Source organism: Eupeodes corollae, chromosome 1, assembly GCF_945859685.1.
Source record: "Eupeodes corollae chromosome 1, idEupCoro1.1, whole genome shotgun sequence".
Lineage (NCBI taxonomy): Eukaryota > Metazoa > Arthropoda > Insecta > Diptera > Syrphidae > Eupeodes > Eupeodes corollae.
Window position 1 is genome coordinate 214681726 of NC_079147.1, and position 22213 is coordinate 214703938.

General features: G+C 30.3%; 2 protein-coding genes across 2 annotated transcripts; both read right to left on the minus strand.

The window, feature by feature from the left end:
* Window positions 1–1065: 1065 nt before the first annotated feature.
* Window positions 1066–20697, minus strand: LOC129941465 (putative metabolite transport protein HI_1104). The gene is made up of 4 exons (XM_056050102.1): window positions 20507–20697; window positions 2948–3185; window positions 2612–2875; window positions 1066–2538 (listed from the first exon to the last, which is right to left on the minus strand). The coding sequence occupies exons 2-4, from the start codon at window positions 3172–3174 to the stop codon at window positions 1458–1460; spliced, it is 1572 nt and encodes a 523-aa protein (XP_055906077.1). The 5' UTR covers window positions 3175–3185; window positions 20507–20697; the 3' UTR covers window positions 1066–1457.
* Window positions 8884–9579, minus strand: LOC129948511 (uncharacterized). Its single transcript, XM_056059544.1, has 2 exons — window positions 9495–9579; window positions 8884–9443 (listed from the first exon to the last, which is right to left on the minus strand). The coding sequence occupies exons 1-2, from the start codon at window positions 9577–9579 to the stop codon at window positions 8884–8886; spliced, it is 645 nt and encodes a 214-aa protein (XP_055915519.1).
* Window positions 20698–22213: the final 1516 nt, after the last annotated feature.

Below are 22213 nucleotides of genomic sequence, written 5' to 3' on the forward strand. Positions count from 1 at the left end.
TTTTAAACAGTCTTTTTGAAATTAATATTTCATTTCGTTTAAATTGTCGTCGAGTGCCTAAATTCATTGACTCAAAGTTATCTCTACTAGGCACAGAACAGATTAAATGCTGGCGACCGACATCCTACGAAAATTCTTATAGACGGCACAGTCCTCAAATAGTAACTCCTTGAAATCAAATAATGAAGTTCTCTTACTTCGAGAAATGGATTCAACCAAAACCAATAACTACCAAGATTAAAAGCAAATCAACAAAAAATGAAACAACAAGTTTACCGTTTCTAATTTTAAATGTGACATTTGAAGTTGCTCATGGCAAGACATAATATGCTTAGTCAAAAAAAACAATGGATTGCGGAAGAGAAGCTGGATTGGATTTTACTCTTGTGGACCCTCAGGGTTAGAAAAACAACAGACTTCAGACCAATTTTAACACAATTGTATTTCTGTTTTTGATTAGAATGATTATAGTAAAAGTTAAGTTAAGAGCGGTGAATAAAAAAGTAGCACTTTTACTTGTAGGAATGCGTGTAACATTAACAAAAAAGAAATGGAATTAAAAAACTGTTGTCAATTTTGTATTTTTCATGTTAAATTTTGAATTAGTTTTTGATCGTACGTATCGATTTGGAACGAATAACAATAAGTATGTTGAGTGTGAGCCCATTAGCCGATTATTATACTTTTATTATATTAAAGTTGTCAAAATTAGAAGTGTCAAAAATTAAGAATGGCTGCGCACATGATTTAAGTGAGAAGACAGGTGAACAAAAACAAAACGTAATGAAATGTATTATTCCTTATAATCAATGATCTAAAAAAAGAAAAGGAACCTTTTTAACTTACACTTCTATTTAACACAAGGAGTGGCGCTCTGTTGTAGGTTGTAGGCACAGGTACTGCAGGTAGTAAAATGCATCACATTATGTTTGTTTCAATCCAATTTAAGTGAGCTTTACTTTTAAGCGTTTCGCCTTTTTTGTGGCCAAAATGGCAACAATAGAGAGAAGTAATGTCCAATATACATTGTAAAGTCTGATAAAATCAACTATACAACAATATTAAAAAAAAAAACAATTTTTTTATAATTAAATAATATTTTTTCTTTTAACATTTATACAATTAACATTTTTAGGGATTATTAAATTATAACTAAAAAGCATATAACATTCGCTTGAAGGTAAACAAATATAAATAAATCTTTTCTCTGACAAAAATCAAGCCAAAAAAGAATCAACTAATTTCATTGAATCAAACCTGTTAATTTCTTTAAATAAATCACTAACAAGTATAATAAATCGTATATAGCTTTAAAATAATGTTCAAGAAAAAACCAACTCTTAATTTTTAAGTCTATAAAATACATTATAATCTTATTTAAATTCGAATTATGGCCTTCTGTATCATAGGATGATGAGTGGTGAATTTTGATGAAAAATGACAACGTTTAACTTTATTTACAGTCTACTACTCTCTTGGGCGCTCTTTGACAGTGCTGCTGGTTTATTATAATCATTACCATATGCGGTATGTGGCAAAATGGCAGGTCTATTTCTAGTTGTCATATCATCATGGGTAAAAACGTTGTTGTCATGACCCAAATCGAAATTGTTTCCATTAGTCCTTGTTGAATCCACTGAGGTGTCTTCAGGTTTGCCATCAAGCAAGAAACACAAGCAGAAGAACATGATTGAACTTACTCCATAAAATCCAGCGTAGAATATCATAATCGATCCACGGTATCCAATGCTTTTAGCCACAGGGTCGACAAGAATTGGCAAGTTTCCTCCAATGTTATTCATAACGAACAAGAAGATTCCAATTGTTGTTGATCGTAGTCTCAATGGAACAATTTCTACCACAATAGCAAAGACAATACCAAACCACATTTCAGCAAAGAAGTAACTCATTCCAAGTGTAATCATTGCCCAAACTGGCTCGAAATATACCGAACCAAAAGCTGGCAGTGTTGCAATCAACTGACTCAAGGCCAATACAAATGCTCTCGATCTAATTCCCATTTTAGCAACGATTTTATCAGAAACAATTCCACCAACTACTACTCCAATGCTTCCAATTCCGATTGTTACAGCGAATAACCACCATCCAAGATCGACATCAGGGAAGTAATTATTGTAATAGAGATCAGCATTGTAAGCAAATGTCATGCCTCCACAATGACGAATGGATGCGGCTAACATCAGCAAAATCATTCTTGGATGTAGCACTACATCCCAAATCGAAACTTTTTTGGTGTCCTTTTGGTTGTCTCCCTCAGCAATTGCCTTACGTTCTGGTTCTCTCAAAGTTGTTCCAGTGAGAACAGCAACTATCACAGCTAAGACTCCAGCTCCCAAATAGCAAACCCTCCAGCCTAAATTCCAGAAATTCAACTTTGTGATATACCTTCCTACTGGAAAAGCTATTCCGTATCCTCCGTATATACCCCAGTTAAAGATTGCCATAACAAGAGCACGCTTATCTTCCGGGAATATATCTGACATGATACCAGTCGCCAAGGGATTGCAGCCAGATTCACTAATAATATACAAAAAAAAAAAAACAAAAATAAATTTGAGAGGCCCAGGTTAACACGTACAATTACACTTACCCCGCTGCCATGACCATTCTCAAAAGGATAAGATGCCAATACTCTTTTACTGTGCCTTGTAGTATGATAGCCACAGCAAACACGAATGTACACACTGTCAGCATTTTAACTCGATTAAATTTATCTGCAGCAATGCCCATGAACACCCCAGCAATTGTGAAAACTGCTATAAAACTTGGCCCAGCTAAAAGTTGATAGTCCCATCCCAAACCATTATAGTTCCATTCACAATATGGAGTTCCATCGATTTGCAAAGCCATACATCTGGTGCAGAAAATATTCGGGTTAAAAATTAGAACACAAATTATACGCCAAAAATAACCAAATCAAACTTACTGTGAACTATTGAAAACTTTGTTGCATTGCTCGGGTAGCGATGTTCGCTCAAAATCTGTGTTATTTTGTTGACACGCTACATCACCGTAATCCAATTCAATTGCAGTTTGTTTTGATGTCACACCGATGAGATAGTGCCCCAATTCACCGAGGATATATCCAACTGTAAGAATACCTAGGACATATGTGTCGTAGAGGAAACCCAGTTTCTTAAAGACTGGAATCATGGTGCATGAATCTGAAAACAAAAAAGAATAAACGGTTAAGAGTTTTGAAATTAGCGTAAAACTTTGTGTCTGGTTGTGTGATATTTTTCTGGGTTTTGCGAAAGGAATTTGAAATTTCGAGACACTCTAACAAAAAAATGCAAATTGTGGTCACAAGTATATAGATATTCCTTTAAAACGGAAAGTTTTAATCGATAACATTTATAAAATAAAATTAAAAAAAATAAAAGGTCTATTTATTTTAACAGTCAGGAAAATTGAAGACATTAATAGTTAGTATGTTATACTTATTTTTCAGAATGAGACAAAAGGAAGTAAGTATATTTGTTAAGCCGTTTAGAATTTATTTTATTTTTCACATCACATTTCACTGTCATATTTTCATCAAGAAATTCCTCGTCGATCTACGTGACTATTAATATTGATATACCTATCAATCTAAATTGTATGTGCCTCTGCTTTTTGCAAGCTTAATTATATCAATTTAAAATCAATCAATAATCACTCAAACGTTTTTTTCATTTAAATTAAGCAGTAAAAGATTTATGTTCAAAGTACAATATTAATACAAAGGTTTCAAAACTGGAACATAATTAATTATATATGTACATCTTATGAAAAAAATATTTTTTTTTAATTTTCTTAAATCTTCTAATGGAAGAGAATATTTGCATGTATGCCTCAAGAAAAACCTATTGTCAAAAACTTTTCTGAAGTTTGATGTACATTACATTATGTATTTAATGAATAGTTTAACCCAATACAAGGGACTTCATTTGCATTCAACCGTATTCTTTGTATGTTAAATTAGATCAGGCACCAGAGTAGCTAGTCAAATGTCAGATGTCATGAATTATTAACTTGGAACTTTACTTCAGTATCTTTTACCTCCAATTGATCGTGCAAAAAGTATCAACATCTTTTATATCCATATCAAGGTATTAGTACATAATTAATTGTGTTTTGTATCGTTATGAAAAAGTCCTTATTCAAATATGATAAAGAACTCTTTTACCCTAGTTTTAAATAAAATTGTGCTGCAAATGATTAAATCACAGAGTTATAAGGTTCAGCTGTCAATTGAATAAAAAAATGATCAGCCGACATTTAAGAAAAAGTAAAAAATTTGTGATTTTTCTTGAAGGCTATTTTGTGACAGCTGGCCAATCAGAACGAGTAACTTGCCTTACCTTCAAGTCCCTTATGTTGTCTAAATCATGGCGAATGTTATTTTATTTCTAGGTTACTGTAAACTTTATGTTTTAAAGTCACAATTATTACGAGTTATTTATTTGTATGTTCAACTATCAGCTGTCAAAAGTCTAATCGATTGGAAATTCAAGTTGAATTGACATAAAAAACCACTACTGTCATGCATAATTGTGGCTAGGCTTTTTTATGTGCAAAACTTTATAGCACAACCTAATAAAACAAAAATCTGAATACATCTTTTTTTAATTTACAAAGATACTGTAAATAACATCTCATGCCAGATACATAAGTATCTATAAAGTTTTGATTGACTTAGGATTTAGTTATCCGCAAATCTTCGTTAATTTATTATTCAAGGTTTAATGGTCACAATTTCTGTAGGTTAGGAATCTAATGCCAGTCTGTGATGTACCATCCTACATATTATATATTTGCTTAACACTTCAACCTAATAAGAGTACATGTAGGATATATGTATCTACCTAAAATGGTTATACCGGTAGCTAGTGTTGTAAACAGATATAATTTGCATTCGTAATTATAAGATTCTGTCGTACTGATAGTGTGAACATCTTTGCAACTATTATTTACCAATTTAAATCGTCTATATGATGACTGCTTTTAGCCTGGCTAATAATAAATAACGTCAATATCATCATGGGGAAACAAATCTTTTTTCAAACAAATATTTATCGTACTTCTGCATTTAAGACAGTTTCCCATTTAGGTTCCTATGTATATTTTTGTATACGTTCTGCAATAGTAACCGGTTCTTTTCAGTTTTTGACCTGATTTTCCTTTATTTCCACATCCACGCTTTTAAAACAAGCCTTAAAGTCAATGCATTGTACTTGTGAATAACAAAAGCCCTTTCGCGCCACAACTTTTATCCACAGCGAACAAGTTATACGCTTGACGACAACAACAAAAAAAAAAAACACCTGCTGGACATGTTTGAGAATAACATATGCAGGTAATTGCATTGCAAGTTGCATAGAACTGACCAAACAAAAAATTTAAACAACGCTAATTCACGCTTGTCCATTAAAGATCATTCTTCTGTGTCTAATTGTCAAAGTTAAATACTATTATGTACTTTAATTCAAGGTTATTTATTGCACATTGATGCACTAAATTCTCTTATTGCAAAAAATATGTTTGGATTAGTACAATACACATAATACCTCCTACAGTCATACATGCAGCATGCTTAGCATACTTGACTTACGATATAATTGGAATGATTAATAGATGATTGCATTCATAGCATTCGTTGCATGTTTATATATAGTGTTTTTTTTACATTTTTTAAATACATTAACATTTTCACAGGGCTATATGTTCTTAAATTATATCGAAATATTTATTAACACGATTTAGTTACATAAATACGAAATTCCGCTACTTCTTTTCAATCTCTTCTGAAAAACAACTATCAAAAACGATCAATATGGCGTGTGTCACAACGACATTTTGAATAATTTTCGTTTATATTGATTTATGTAGAAACATTTGCTATACATATGTTTACCTATGCGTTAATATTCTTAACTTTTTTATAGTTTACGTCTCGATTTGATTGCAGAACTTAAGGCCCAATTATAATAGGCATAAGCAAACATAAGCTTATGTCAAAAACCCAACGAAAATTCACTAAGTTTGCGAAAGTGTGCTTAAGTTAACGAAACTGAGAAAAATTGAACGAAACGGAGCTAGACTCCATTATGTTCACTCGTATTGAGATTCTTTGTATTCGCACGTTTACTTATCCGCGCATATGCTAGCTTATGCCTATTATAGTTGGGCCTTTAAGCAAGAGCGATCGCAATCGCTCGCCGCATAAGTAAAATCTGACATGTAGATACTTGAGCAAAATTGCATTATGGCTATCCGCAGTAATTTCACAAACTTAAGTGAATTTTCGTTGGGTTTTTGACATAAGCTTATGTTTGCTTATGCCTATTACAGTTGGGCCTTAAGACTATTTAATATTTAATTTAAATACCGATAACTATTTTTATTATGGTTGATTAAATCAATGATTAAACACACAGTTAAATATAACTCTACGGTTTGCAATGTCATTTTGACAGCACACAAAAAACTTTATTTGTCAGGTCAAAAAATTGAGTTTTGTTGTGATAGTTGGTAGAATAAAAAAAAGTAAGTGGAGATGTATTTGTAATTTAGTTTTTTTTTAAATGTCCAGTATTTAGAGAGAAGTAGAGAATTAGTCAATTTTTTGTATACACTTCTTATTCGGCCACAACACCCAAGATGTTTACGTCATTAATGGTTCAACCCAATTTTAAAACTTTATTTTTCTCAAACAAATATGTATGTAAATTAGCTTTGTTTATTTTTATACATTTTACTAATGTCACTTCTATGCAATGCTATCTTTTTGACAGATATTGCAACATAAGACTAATTAGTAAATAATGTGTTCATTTGGTTGTGTACACAGAAATTAACTCACTTTGAAAATGTGCGTTTAGCGGTTATAATTTTTAAGTTCCATACAGTCATATTACATACATATTCCGTAATTAGATATTTGTGTGCACCATATTTAGAAAAGAAACTACTTCAAGTATTTGGCGCGGAGTTGTGCTAATCTTTGCTGTCAAAAGAACTGAACAATTTTATCAGTCAAATTGTTTTAACTTAACAAATCACATTCATCAAACTGATACACACAAATTATATTGAGAATGTTGGACAAAAAATTAAATCGAAAAATTGAATTTTAAATATAAAAAAATGTAATTTATTTTTTGCAATAAATAACGAAAATGGAAAGAAGAGGAAAACCGCTTTTTTGACAGAATCAAACGATAATCAAGTTGATTTTTTTTCTTTAACAGTTTTTCACAATGTGCCTTACGAACAAACTGATCTACCTACAATTGTTAAAATTAACATCAAGTAAAAGAAGCACTGGAAAAAAAGTCCTATTTATGATTTTATAAGCGTCAACCACACCCGCGAAGTGGTGCAAGAGCGGAAAAGAGTCTTTTTTAAAAAGTCATATTTATCCTTTTAAATTTTATGTTTAAGTACTTTTAGATAATCCGAGCGTATGATTTAAAAGTATTTTTTAACATATATATTGTATGTTCTGATTTACAAGCCCTCAAAGTTGAAAAATTAAAATAATTTTACTCAAATCGCGAAACGTATTTTCAACAATTTTTGAGATGTTTTTTCCGAAGTTCCTTTTAATAAATTCTCTAGCTTTTTAAATAATTTAATTGGTCTATTTTCGATTATCTCAAAAAAATAAAAATTTTGATTATTTATAAAAGATACCTTCTATAAGTAGTCTGAAGCTTTAATACTAGAAAAAAATGAGTGTTTTTTAAGCACAGTAAAAATCAGCTGCAGATACGTGCAGATGTGGAAGTTATGTTCAAAAATGTTTCACTGAATCGGATTTCAAAAAAACTCCATTTTGACGGTGGTGTTTACCCAAAAGTTTGATTTCTTCCGTATTCATTTTCGGAATGAACTGGTTAAGCCCATTATTTAAGAAAAAATGTCAAAATTTATTTTAAAAATAAAACAAAATTAATACATTGACCCAGGTCTGAGAATTTCAATTTTTGCGAAACCATTTATTTATACCTGGAAAAATATTTCAACTTTGAACTCAATTTTCTTGAAAACAACACAACACAAATATAGTTTCATGATATTTTAAATTATATGATAAAGTTTAATACAAAATAAAGAAAAGGATTAGGGATAGTCCTTTATTGTTTTTTTTAAATTTTTCGCTAAAAGTAGGCAGATAGAAAAAAAAGGTGTTATATTTAAAGTTGTATTGCTTTTTTTTTTGTTGTAAATTGCGTAATAAATTTTCTATTATCTGGCTTATTAGAATAAAATCTCTTACTTAAATCTATATACAGAGGTTGTCAAAAGTATTTACACAACAAGCTTTTTTGTGCACATTCAATTGAAAAAGGTTTTTCTTGTTGTTGTTGTTTTTGCAGTCCAACAAAGTTTTAAGCCTTGTATATGCCTTGGCGACCAAAATCTATTTGGTAAGGATAACTGTACATTGGACAGAAAACAAAGCAAATAAACTGATGATTAGCGGTAGTCAAAAGTATTTACATACATTTTTATTGCGTCAAAAGTATTTACACAAAACTTTAAATTAATTATTATTCTCCAGATTAATGATAATTCTTAAATTTTGAAGTTTAGCTTAACTAATTATTTTTAGATATGAAATTAATAATTGGTTACATTTCCTTTGGCATCAATAACTGCCTGCTATCTGGCTGGAATTGATCCAACCAAATTGCGCGCAAATTCAACTGTTAATTTGAACCAAATTTAGGTTATTTCAGCAATTGTGTCATTGCGTTTTCGGTTCTTATCAATTGTCCTCTGACGTTTGACGAAAGCCTAAACATTTTCAATAATGTTTAGGAGAACAACTTGATTTACTGCACTTTAAAGTCTTGTAGGCAATCATCCTTTATGTCATGGAGAATTGTCGTGTTGTAAAATCCAGTCGATAGTTGGAAAAAGCCTATTGCCGGATACAAAGGCATGGTCATTTAAGATTGTTGTATACCCAGACTGCTTAAGAGTGCCCTCAATTCGTACCAAATCTCCGAAACCGTAGTAAGATAAACATGCCCAAAACATCACTGTGCCACTTTCGAATCTGTTTAGCGGCTGAACTGCATCTTCCCTCTTTTCACGTTGTAAATGCATAAAGTGTATACTAAAGGAACCCTGGAATTGAAATGCAGCCTCATTTGTCCACAACACATCATACCAAAACTGTGGAGGCTTTTGGATGTACTCCAAGGCAATTGAGAGGCGTTTCGCTTTGTTGTTTTCAGAAATATCGATCACTTTGCGCAGAACGTACTTGTTTATGTTAATTTCTTTTAATCTCCTGATAAGCTGATTCGATGCTACTACAACCTTAACGGGACTTACTGTGTGATTTTGTATGATTTTGTATTTCTTTGAGTCATCACCGGTTTCCTCCCAGTTCTCTTTCAGTTGTCCAAGCAATTGTTTGTCTCCTTCTTTTTAACTAAATTATAAACAGTTTTTCTAGAAATTTTATACATTTTTACTTAACTTCAAAGCCGAAATCCCACATTTAAACTTGGGAACGATCTCCGATCGAGTTTCAATGGATAATTTCTTTGTTTTGAGCATTTTATTTATAAAATTTTAAACTTTAAATCACATTTAGTTTGTTATGAAGGCAATAGAACTTAAAGACTGGTCTGACTCAAACTAAATGGAAAAATAAATGCTAATTTAAATTGTGTAAATACTTTTGACTCAATAAAAATGTGTGTAAATACTTTTGACTACCGCTAATCATTACTTCATTTGCTTTGTTTTCTGCCCTATGTACCGTTATCCTTTCCAAATAGACTTTGGTCGCTAAGGCATACATAAGGCACTGCAACAACAACAACAGTAAGAAAAAGCTTTTCCAATTGAATGTGCACTAAAAAAGTTTGTTGTGTAAATACTTTTGACCACCTCTGTTTACTCTTTGATCAACCAAGAAGTGAAATATAATAACAAACATACATATATGATGAATTCAATACATTGAAATGGATTCAATCGAAATTCCTTATTCGGTGTTGTGTAGTGAACTTATCACTAATGGTCATGGTTTTCAAAATCTTCTACCATATTTTGTAAGGAATACCCCAACTTAATTTAAGAGCAAATAGAAACTGTGCTGTCAGAATTAAAGAAACGTTTTATGCCTCCTTTATTAAGTCTATGGAACGGAGTTCAAAGAAAAAAAAAGTCATTTTGAAAAAAATACACTCATTGGCTCGAAGGAGTTTTCGAAGTAGAACTTACTAAAAGTGTCTTGCCCGAAACGTCAAGTATATCCGGATAAGGCTCTACAAGCAGATTTTACAAAAAAAAATGTTTTTAAATATAATATCAAAGGCCTCTAATTTTATAAAAGTGTCAATAACTTTTTTTCTAATACATATTTTTTGACCAAGCTTGTATAAGACTAATCTTATAATGTGTCTAAAATTTCATTAAAATTAGCTTAATAGTTCAGATTTTACAGACTTTTGTTCCGCTGTCCCATACAAATATCAAAACCCTCAAATTTTAGAAAAATCTCGGACCCTCCCTCCAATATTTACCATTTTACTTCTGATATTTTACGTTCTAACTTCAGAAACAAAAATAAAAGAAAAGAAACTTTATAAAAACAGAAACCGAAATAAATATTTGTGTTTTGTTTTAGGTTGCCGGGCCCCTTATTTTGAGTTTAAAAACTTTCAAAATAAAATTAATTTGAAATGTTCGTTAAATTAAATAAGAAAAAACGTAACGATTTATTATAAATTTCTTCCAATAGTTCAGAGTTGCCTAATTTTTCATTAAATATTAACAAAAATGTACGGCAATAATAAACAGGGGCCCAGATCGGCAAGCTTGTGACTGATAGAAAATATGCAAACAGGGACCCGATTGCGAAAGCATGAATGGTTTTTAATTTTCGGGCCCCTAAAAATAAGTGGGAAGGGGTATGTTGATGATGAATACAAAGTATATTAAAAAAAAACACTACGCATTGCTTTCAATTTTATGGGCCCCTAGAAAATCCAGAACATGGAGGGTTTCCCCCTCTTCCCCCCTCTCGACGGGGCTGGCTATAATAGTTTCTCAAAATGGAAATATATGTTGCCGAGTTTTTAATTAATTTATGAGGCAATGAAATTTGAACAAAATACACATATCGCTAGGACCAATATTATAGATTCGTGCTAAATCGACTTCAAGAAATCTATTAATTAAAACTCAAAAGTAACCATAATGACAGCATTTGGCATTAGAATATGATGTAAGTTAAAGAATAACTTCGTGCTATACAGTCGTGCATTCTTAAAAGTAATTATATTCATTATTAAAATAAATAATTACGTTCAATTGATTCAAACAGTATAGATAAAAAAAACATTAAAGTTATCTTCGATAGGTACAATGTACATACTTATGTAGTTATATTGACAATCAAGCTTTGCATATTTTATCGCATGGCTTACCATCTACACTTAATCAAAATAAATGATAGTAATTACATCAAATAATGAAAATTGCAGAAAGTACAAGCACCACCTTTATCAATGCATCTTCAATTGATAACATTCATTAAAACCAAAAACACAAAATTTCAATACTGTATGATTTTTCGCATATTGTGATTATGTATGTGAATTGGCAAAACTGAAACCGGTTAAATAATGTCGTTTTAAATATCTATTATGTAGGCGGTTGTATGCCATTGAATTAAAATAAGTTTTGCATATTATCTTCGTTAAGAGGTATGTAGTAGCAAGGTATAGTAAAGTTGATGCATTTTGCATACCACGTGGGACCTTGGAGCGAAACAAAACAATCTTACACTTGAATAGAGATGCGAATGCGCTACTTTGTAAGTCTGAAACAAAGTGTGGAATAAAATTATTACATTACATGGTTTTTGACATTGAACTTTGGGAGAAAATATATACAACATTTTCATGACCTTTTTTAAAAAAAAAATGTATTCCTATGATATGGTAATGAGGGAGAGCAATACCATAGATAGGTTAAAAAGGTAGAAAAGTGCACCAAAATTTACTTTGCCTGTCACAGAAAAGACCAAACTAATAGTGACACACAAATAAAGTTTTTTTTTTGTTTGCGTGACGTTAAAGAATGTGTATAGTTTGTACAAATTTGGCAGGTTTTTTAAATTTCAAATTTTAGTATTTTTTTGTATTTTTCATAAAAGCTTTGACATTTATAAATGTCATTTTATTTTTTTAGGAACTGCTTAAGGAGTGAACCAGTTGAAATTTATTGAGGAAATTGCTTTAAAATGCAACTAATTAAAAAATGTTAAATAAAATCTAATGTATAGAAAATTATTATAACATATTCTTATATCTGAATAGAATCAGGTTATTAATCTTTTTACCAAATTTCAGTATAGCTTTTTAATTTATCTTTCATTTTTGACAATTCCGCTTTCAGTAATGTAAACCAACAAGTCAGAATTTAAGAAAAAAAATGTTTGTGGCCATCTTTTAAATTTTTATTTTAACGAATAGTAAATATTATTTATAATCCTAAAAGACATTTATCTGTCATCGAGATCTTGTTATTGCTTCTGTTTGATTCTGATTTATCTAGAAGCATTTTCTCTATCATCTATAACAAGAACTCCAATTTTGTGGTTTACAATGGCTGCGTTCAATCTCGTGTTGGATAGGGTATCTTGGATGGGTAGATTTTTAGATACCTTGTTGAACGAGTTGGATAGCTGTATTGAGATAGCTGTCAAAAAATTAAAAACAACTTTCAGCTGTTCACAAAAAACAGAGAAACATTTAAGATACGAAGTCAAAATTGTTGCAAGATAAAACATTTAATGGATAATAAGACCTAGCAAATGGGTCATCTACAAAACGAGAAAAAATAAGTCAATTTTGAAGTTTAAAAAAATAGATTCTAAAATTCAAAGGCAAACAGCTTCTTCATCGTCTATTATTTACAGAACATCCTCAAATACAATTTTAACTAACATTTTGTATCTTTTTGTTTAACAACAAATACAAAAAGCTGAAATCAATTTTCAAGTTTCTTGAAATTCAACCATGTGTTGAATCAGCTGTTCTGTCAGATACCTACATACCCCAGAAATTCTTTGATACCTTTGGATTCCTTTTTTGACATCTCAGCTGTTTTTGATCAGTTGTTAATTTATACGTTAAACACTAACAAAAAGGTATCCGGATACCCTGTCTGTCTGAGATTGAACGCAGCCAATGATATAACGCGGGATGAGAATTGGACTCTTCTCAGTCGAATAAATTTTGTGACGTTTCAACATTTTGACATTTTTCTCACAATTTATAATTTAAAAAAAATAGACAGACTTTAATTTTAATTAATTGGAATAAAATAAAGTGATCAAATTAAAGTGAATCACATAAAAGGAGTCGAAAATTTACACCGTTACATATGTAATTTCTTGACAACCTCGGCTTTAATATTGTAATCAATTTTGTAAAAAAAACCTCTTCTCATAAAAAGAATTGTCATTAAAAAAAAGCTACATACACATCCAAAAAACAACCTTTTATTACAAAAAGTGACATAAGTAGCTACATAAGTGCTAAGGTGAAGGTTAAAGCAATTAGTATTAAAGGCTCATGACTCATTTGACAATTAATATTTATTTTATAATGAATAAAGACCAAAGTGTCAAATTTGTTGGCATCTACCTGTATCAATTTGGCTTGTGGGAGTTGACTCATTTCCAGAAATTTGTAAAGTGGTCATAATCTCTCATATGTTATTTTAACAATTCGTAGAAACGAGTATATGACATCTATACTGTCTTATAATAGAATACAAAAATACAAAATAAATATATGTTACTTACAAGTCTGCATTGACCACATGGTTATGCTTATTACACGAGCATCAATAAATTAAATAGCTATAATTAAATTTACTTAACTAATTCGCCTCAAGACATGATGATGGCATACACAACAGCATAGGTTAGGTAGATTAAATATAAATTAAGTTGTTTATAGTAAAAGAAAAAAAAATCAAGAAATAAAAATCAGCACCTGGAAACAATATTAAAAAAAAACTTGTGCATATTTATTGCATTCCCGTTTTAATACAAGAATTAAAGTTTTACAACACCTGTTGCAACAACATAATCATTGTTCAATTGATTTTGTTGATGGTGTTTGTATAATAACTATCTAGTGGGGTAAATCTAAACAACACCTGTCAATACAAATATGAGCATATTTTGCGGGCGTGGATATAAATAATTCAATAGGTCTATCGTCTATTTGATTAAATGATTGCACTTAAGGTTTTAAAATAGGTAATCTAAAAAATTCTGGTTAACCTTGGGGAAGAGAAATAATAAAGTGATATATATAAAAAATTATTATTTATATACCTATACTTTTTTCAATTAAATTTGTTTAAAGTCACGAACATTCAATCTAGAATATATAGAATTGTTTTACCATGACAATGATTTATATAGAAGTGCGAGCGGTTGTTTAAAGGCAAAGCTGTTTTGTAATACTTCAACAGACAGGATATTAAAAAAAGCATTAACAATAAAAAGAATAAATATGCAATACAATTGCATTTTAAATGAGAAAGTTATAATTTTATTGGTCTTATCTTATTTCTGAGTTCTGATAAAAGAACGTTGTGGGACCACCAACCGCGGCTCACTCAGGTCACACCTGTGAAAGTTATTTTTTTGACCCTCAGCAACATACGTGGGTTAATCAGGAATTCGATTACTTCTCATGTTTAACCTTCTTTTTTTTGCTGAAATAGGTTTGTGTAACTAATTACGAATGCACCATAGCACACAAATATGCAATTATTACACCATCTGACCATCGGAAATCACAACTGATATATGCAAAATAAAACAAAAGGTATTTACCAGACAACGGTAAAGGCGGGACATCGTTTCTGTCAGTTTAACGTCACTTTTGTTACAAAAAATTAAACTGACATTCAAAATTGCACTTATAAGTGTTTGATGAAAAGCTTTATGTATTATTTGATTGATCGTTCATAATTATTGTCATCATGCCTTTCGCACTTTACTCACATTTTGTTAATTAATTTAATGCTCTACTTCAAATGTATGTTTAGAAATTATTCTACAGTGTTTTTGCTGACTTCATGGAAATAGAACAAAGACTGTTAGGAAAGATTCATTTAAAACACCTTATATGTTCAATTTACAATATATGAACATGCAGGTATAGCGTCAATTATTATTATAGAAGTCATCATGCTTCAAACAAAATATATGCTTTTAAATATTGTCTAACCTTATAGGAATAAAAATTGCACGACTGGATCACACGATCTTGGACTTGTGGTTCAGGGCTATACTGTAGTGAAAAACAACTGCGAAGCAAATGTCAATATCAAATTAATTTCAAAATGTAATTTCAAAGCAGGCTAAAGCTGTCCCAACCTTTCGGACACAAGAAATAGGTTTATTCACACAATTTATCAAATAAACGGTACATAAACATCAAATTGTATAAGAGCATTTTGAACACAAATGAAACTGTTCTTACTAAATGTAATAGATTCACTGAAAACTTGTGAGTATTTGCACAAATTTTTCATTCAAAAAAACTATAATTTTAAAATAATATTTATTTTATATTTTATTCTCATACAGAATAACGTAATTTTGTACTTTTTTCAAGAACAATTATCGAACTACAAAAAAAACAGGATGTCTTTTACCTTAAACATAAAATCTTCGTTTCTATTAACGACCAATAAAGTGTTTAAAAAATTTATATTCATTCAGTTTGGGTTTCTTTATATAAATTTATACGAGTAGGTGATTTTATGAACACTCACAGATTGACAGGAATGTTAATTGATAAATAAAATAAAAATAATTCTATTATCTGATGTACAAAACCTTTATACAAATTTCCTGGTCTATCTGTATATAATCTGTCTTAGAAACAGGTTATAAAAGCTAAGAAATAGATTAATAGCATTAAACTTTTGAAACAAAAAAAAACGGGTATTCATCATATAGTAGTTTATAGCCATGTACATTGCCTCCAGGTATTTAGTTATGTTTAAATTAGTTTCAGATGGTAAAGATATAATTATTATCGGCCGGGTCAATTGATTGTTGTGACTTTTGACCTTGGATATATTTTTTTTCTTATAAATCAATACGCAATAAATACCTATTTTAGTAAAATAACTTAACAAGAACTTGTTCTCAAAGTTAACGTCTTGTTCGAAATACGTATGTACATATTCAAGTAGTTTAAAGGGGCGGTTAATTTAATTGGTCATAATCTGAATTGTAATTTTAACAACACAAGTCAAGCTAAAGTCAAAAGTAGTGTGGGAATGTTAAGTTAAATAAAAGAAACTTAACTTCAAATAACATATATTTATGTAAATCAAGCTCCGGGACCAGATGGAAAATCCAATTGAAAGGAAGTGACGGTAAGTGCAATGACCATAGGTTTCGATACATATTTTTTGTTCAATTGAAAAAGTAATCAGAAACACGGAATTACTGGGGGTCATTGCGTAAAACGACAATCGTTAGACGATAGCGTTTCGACGATAGACTCCCTTCACTTAAGATGATAGTGATATCGTCAAAACGATAGCGTTTGCACGATAGCTAAGTAGGTATCGTCTGCTATTAATTTAAACTGATAACTAAGCAAATTGAAGTACGAACGTTTTGGTGCAGTTTAGTTTTGTTACAAAATCAAAATAAAAACTCAAACAAAAAAATTAATTCGGTTACGAAGAAAATAAAGAGATGATCTATATATTCTAACCCATAACTAGCATTTTTGGTATATACAAAACATTAGTAATCTCTCTTAATTGTTGTTTAATAAATAAAACAATCGTAGTTTTGGAATTGCAAAAGAGGACTTTATAATGAAATTATAAAATAATAAATTTGCCAGAAGATTGTTGTTCTACATACATAATGAATACCTCCAATATTAAATATTGGTATATTCGCAAGGCAACGATTTTAGTATCGTAGTTTTGGAAACAAAAAATATTTTTGAAGTTATGTTCCCTGTGAATAAAATAGAGTCTTCACTCGGACAAAATTGGGTTTATTACTGCAGCTGATTTACAAAAAAAATTGACATTGAACAAACATTTTGATATTATAGTTTTATCTTCGGCTGCAACAAATGAAAACACAAAAAGTGACAATTTGCGTTTTTCTTTTTTAGTTCAGAGCTGAGCACTGACAAGTTCTGAGCGAACAGAGTAGAGTAGAGTTCGGAGCAGTGTATGTTTAGAGATATCTGATATAATTATAAACCAATTTGAGCACTAAACTATCATGATTTCAAAATGTCGTCTGTTTGTAGGCGTTCAAAATTTTCTTTAATCAAATTAATTAAAAAGACAGTCATAGCTTTGGTGCATTTGACGCCTGAAATAAATTTGAATTATAAAAATGCTATATGCGATTAGTTTTTTCTAAATTATCTTTCCTTCTGCATTAGAGCGACCAGCCCCTTCCGCCATTTTTATTGTTTTGACGATGATTTTTTTTTAATTTCCCGGCTTTCAAATGTCAAAATGTTTGTGTTCAGCATTTTACTCCGTTTACTCTGTTATTTTATTCTGAGCTCACAGAGCGCGCTCTGAACATGTCCAGAACTAAAAAGAAACACGAATTTGGAGCTCTGAAGGATCAGAGCTAAAAAACACATTTTTTTTTGACAGTTCGAGCTCTGATCTGAATTAAAAAAGAAAAACGCCAAATAACAATAACAAAACATCACAAATTAGTTGACATTTTTAATAACAACACATTTTTTTGCAAATTTTCAAAATTTCCCATAGAGAAAAACCAAGTTTAATAACATTTTCAAGAGTATTGCACAAGCATTATCTTTCGTTGAGTTCATTTTGACATTTCAGTCATAGTATAAGAGTATTTGGAATATACTCAACGAACTTATACTGAAAACGATTGAACGAGACGATAGTGATAAAGTTACGTGAAGCAAATTATTGGCGACATCGTTAATGATAATCGTTTCGGAAATTACGTAAAAACTCCCCTGAATTTACAAATGAAAAACATTAGAAATTATTATATCAACAATTTTCACTTTAACGAACTCATCTTATTAAACTTAAATATTGTAAGGCTACATTTACATATACAAATGTGACAGGCAGGAATATGTCACAGTCGCTCAATCACAGCAAGTGCTGTCAACTGAACCTCTCAAAGAATTATTGCTAACTTATGTATAGGGTTTAATAATAAAAGGTTTAATTTTGATATTAAGATATGAATACTTTTTAAGAGCGATCAATGGATGTTTATTATAATTAAATGAAACCTCTTTTGAGAATTGTAGGAATTCTGTCAAATGCGTCTGTTATCTTATCCGTGTGATTTATTTAGTTTAAAGAATTTGAGATTATGGTAATTGTTTTATTTTAAAGATGTTTATGTATGACTCTGTCTGCTTAAAAGGTACTACCGTCGATAGTATAGCAACCTTATAAACTCCTATAGGCCAATATTGTTTATGTCTTATTAAAAAAAAAGAGTTACAACTGACTTTAATTAACAAATTCTTTCCATTTTTCAATTTAAGTTAGTTTCGTTGGTAATTGACTAAGAAAGATTTAAGTTCAAAGCATCTAAAGATTTAGTATTTATTTCTTGAGAATTTTATGACAAAACAGAGGAGTCATAAGACATGAACTTTAAAAGTTATATATAAGTTGACCAACCCCCAGCTTAAGGTAAATGTAAATTTTAATTTAAATAAGAGTTGGGTCATCTGAGTGAATAAAAACCGAAAAAAAACTTAACTTGGACTTTTAAAAGTCCAAGCGACATACCAGGTGTTTGATCAACCCCAACAACCACCTGATGGTTATTTAATGATAAGAACCTGAATGGAATGCGCTGTAATTAGAACGGTTTATTTTTGAACAGGAAATATTCCTGTCGGCCACAAAAAAAAAGAATGTGAACATTTCCAAAATAATCTTAATCGTGCAATATTCATGATTCACGAGCATTATTTATTATATGAAAAAATGCGACTTCAACCCAAACTCGGCTTGGATTAATAAAATGATTTTATTTATAATTTATTATGAAGAAATTAAATAACAATGCGTCTTAACTTGTGGTTAGAATCAAATTTATTATAATTTATTCATATCGAAAACCAAAATTATTATTTATTCAAAAAATAATATATTTAAAGTTTTCTGTTTACCTCAATTATAAAATTTAAAAAAAACCCAAAAACTTCCACATTCAGATCTTCTTCTTATTTGGTATTATTTTTTGTTTTGAATAAACCTGTTTTTTTTTTTAAGTCGATTATTTATTATTTAATGGCTTAAATTTAAATATTGGCTTATATTTGGTATCTAAGATTGTTTTTGTCTGTGGTGTTATAGTATAATGCGGTTTAGTTTAAATTTTTTGTTTATCAAATCAAGATTTTAAAGTCAAGGTGTTATCGGCAATTATTGCGAGACATCTTTTATCCTTAATGTGTTCTGCAGGTACGAACAAATATAAATACAAAAAAAATACCGGTAAAATGCAATTTAATGTAAAGATTAGTCTATTTTTTAGCTTAAAAAATATATGTTTTTTAAAAAACACATAGACAAAAATACTGGATATAAAAATAAATCTTTGTATAAAATAAATGTCTCTTTTTTCAGGATATAAACTGTAAGCAGCCTTTGAATAAAAAAAAGTCAAAAATACTTTTCCACAAAAAATGCATTGAACTGAGGATCTTCCAATTATTACCTTTAGACGAATCTGTAATAAACCAATAAATACAAAACTCTCAGGGGTACTACAACTAATTAAAAGATTAATGTCACTGAATGAAAAATGACAATGAGTGGACGATACTAATTTGAAGTCTTTTTTCCATTTCTGACATTTCTTGAGTGTAAGCATGTCGAATATTAAGCAATGTCAAAATTGCAACTGTTTTTTTTATATATTTGCTTGAAATTTATTCCGTTTACTGATCAAAATTTGTTAAAGCACACAAATAGTGTAGAAGTGCATATTTTAATGGTACACATTTGCAATACAAAATTGGAGAACTACAATAATGCACAAATATGTCATTAGAACATTAATTTTATGAATTATCCTGACAGTTCTCTAACAGGAGACTTTTCGAAGGAAACCTGTCAAATAGTTCTTGCTTATTTTCGAACTTGATGGCCCAGTTTATAATTCCCGCGCAACTTTTCGTTTATAAATTTATTTGTTTATTTTCAAAAATTCTTAATTCGGACCCACCCTGTATTTTTATATTCCTTAAACAGATGCACACTTTTAATAAGAAAATAAAATATTATACAAAATTTCACAACCCAAAACTCACAAAACATTTATAACAAAATTTTATTGCACCGGATTTAAGTTCTTGTTCTTACTATTTTTTTTATTTTGTTTTATGCCAACACTATAAAATATTTTAAAATAAGTCTTAATACGAACCTTTTTTGTATATTTCACTTAAAGGATATAATTATATGTTGTGTAAAAAGGCACTTTTAAGGAACCTTTAGTACTCAGCTTCTTGTAGTATACAAGATTGTTTTTTTTTTTATTATTTTCAATATTAATGCGAACTAAGCCGAGCTACCGATCCGTTCAACTACAACATTCAGAAAGAACTGATCTTAGATATTCCCAAGTCACTTCGAATATACCTTTAAGTTACCAATTAGTATCTTCGAGATATAGGTATTTCAGCTTTTCTTTTGCTTTGTTGACAACAATGCTTTGCCCAACGCGCGGCTCTCGGATCTCGGATCGGACAGGTAAAACAATCTTTCGTGGGGGTTTAAATCGGACCTATTTGATGTTGGTATACACTATAATATAGTGTTTCGTTAATACTGGCTTGTTCTTCTGCAGCAGGTTAATACAATCAAAATATTGGCTGCCAAATTGTCTTGGGGATTCCCAATTCAAATTCAAGCATCTTACTAAATTTAGTAACCCATGTTCAACGGCAAAGAATTCATATTTGAATGGCTGGAAAAATTTCTTCTTGGTAAAGATAAACAAGTTTGTTTATTTTGTTTTTAGTTTTATGATCTTTGGGTTTAGTCTTAGTCACCATAACAGATTTACTCTGGTTTTTGTTTAATTCAGGGTAGATGTATTTGAGTTTTGAGGGGAATAACCATGGGTTGATTTTCATGTTTTGACGTCATTACGGCGCGGCGGGAGGCAGCTCGGAGGCACGGTCGGTGGTGGTAAAGAGTGCAGCAAGATGTTGTACAGTCACGAATTGGATCGTTCAGCTGATCAATTCAATTTGACCTCCACAAAGCATATAGGCATATTCACTTATAAAAACAATCACCATATTTAGCTTAACACCTACCTACATAATATGTATATACAGTTTTTAACTTTCACTTGACTAGACTTTGTCTAGTTAGTAAAGATTTTTCTATAATGAATTTCGTATAGAGCGAAATTAATACAATTAACACTATTTAAGTGTCATTAAATAGCAAAAGTATAACCATGATTTGCTCTGTAGTGAATTTAATTAATTTGTTTCAAAGTATAATTTAAGTATCTATGCTTACATTAAATAGTCATTATTTCAAAGTGTTAATGTCACCACATGCCGCATGTATGAGGAATGTCATCAAGTAAATATTATCGAATTGATCAGATCCGGGGCATTATTAAGGTCGTAAATATAATTTAATTAGAAAATGGTTTTTACTTTCTGCCCGTGCTGGGTAATAATTTTTGTAAATTAATTTTTTCAAGTATAGTCGATTAAGAATAATTTTTTAACCATATACGAGTTTTTACTTTAGTGTAGCGGGTACTTAAAATATGTAAAATTAAATTGTTATAAACTGAGTTACAAAAAAAGTAGCGCATCTTGAAATTTCGCAAAAATTTCTAGTACATATGTAAACAAATCATTGTTTATTAACATTTAATATTTATAATGTATGTACGAATGAAACAAATGGGAAGAACTTTTTAATAAAACATGAAATAAATGAGTTTTTGTTCACTGAGTTGTTGGTATTGTCTCCCCTAAAATCTATCAAAGCTTTAATTCGCCTCGACAGACCTTGAATAAGGTTTTTTTACGATCGCGCCTCCGCACCGTCCCGATTATCCCACTCCTCAACTGACCAGATCATCGCCCATTTAGTGTCTCGG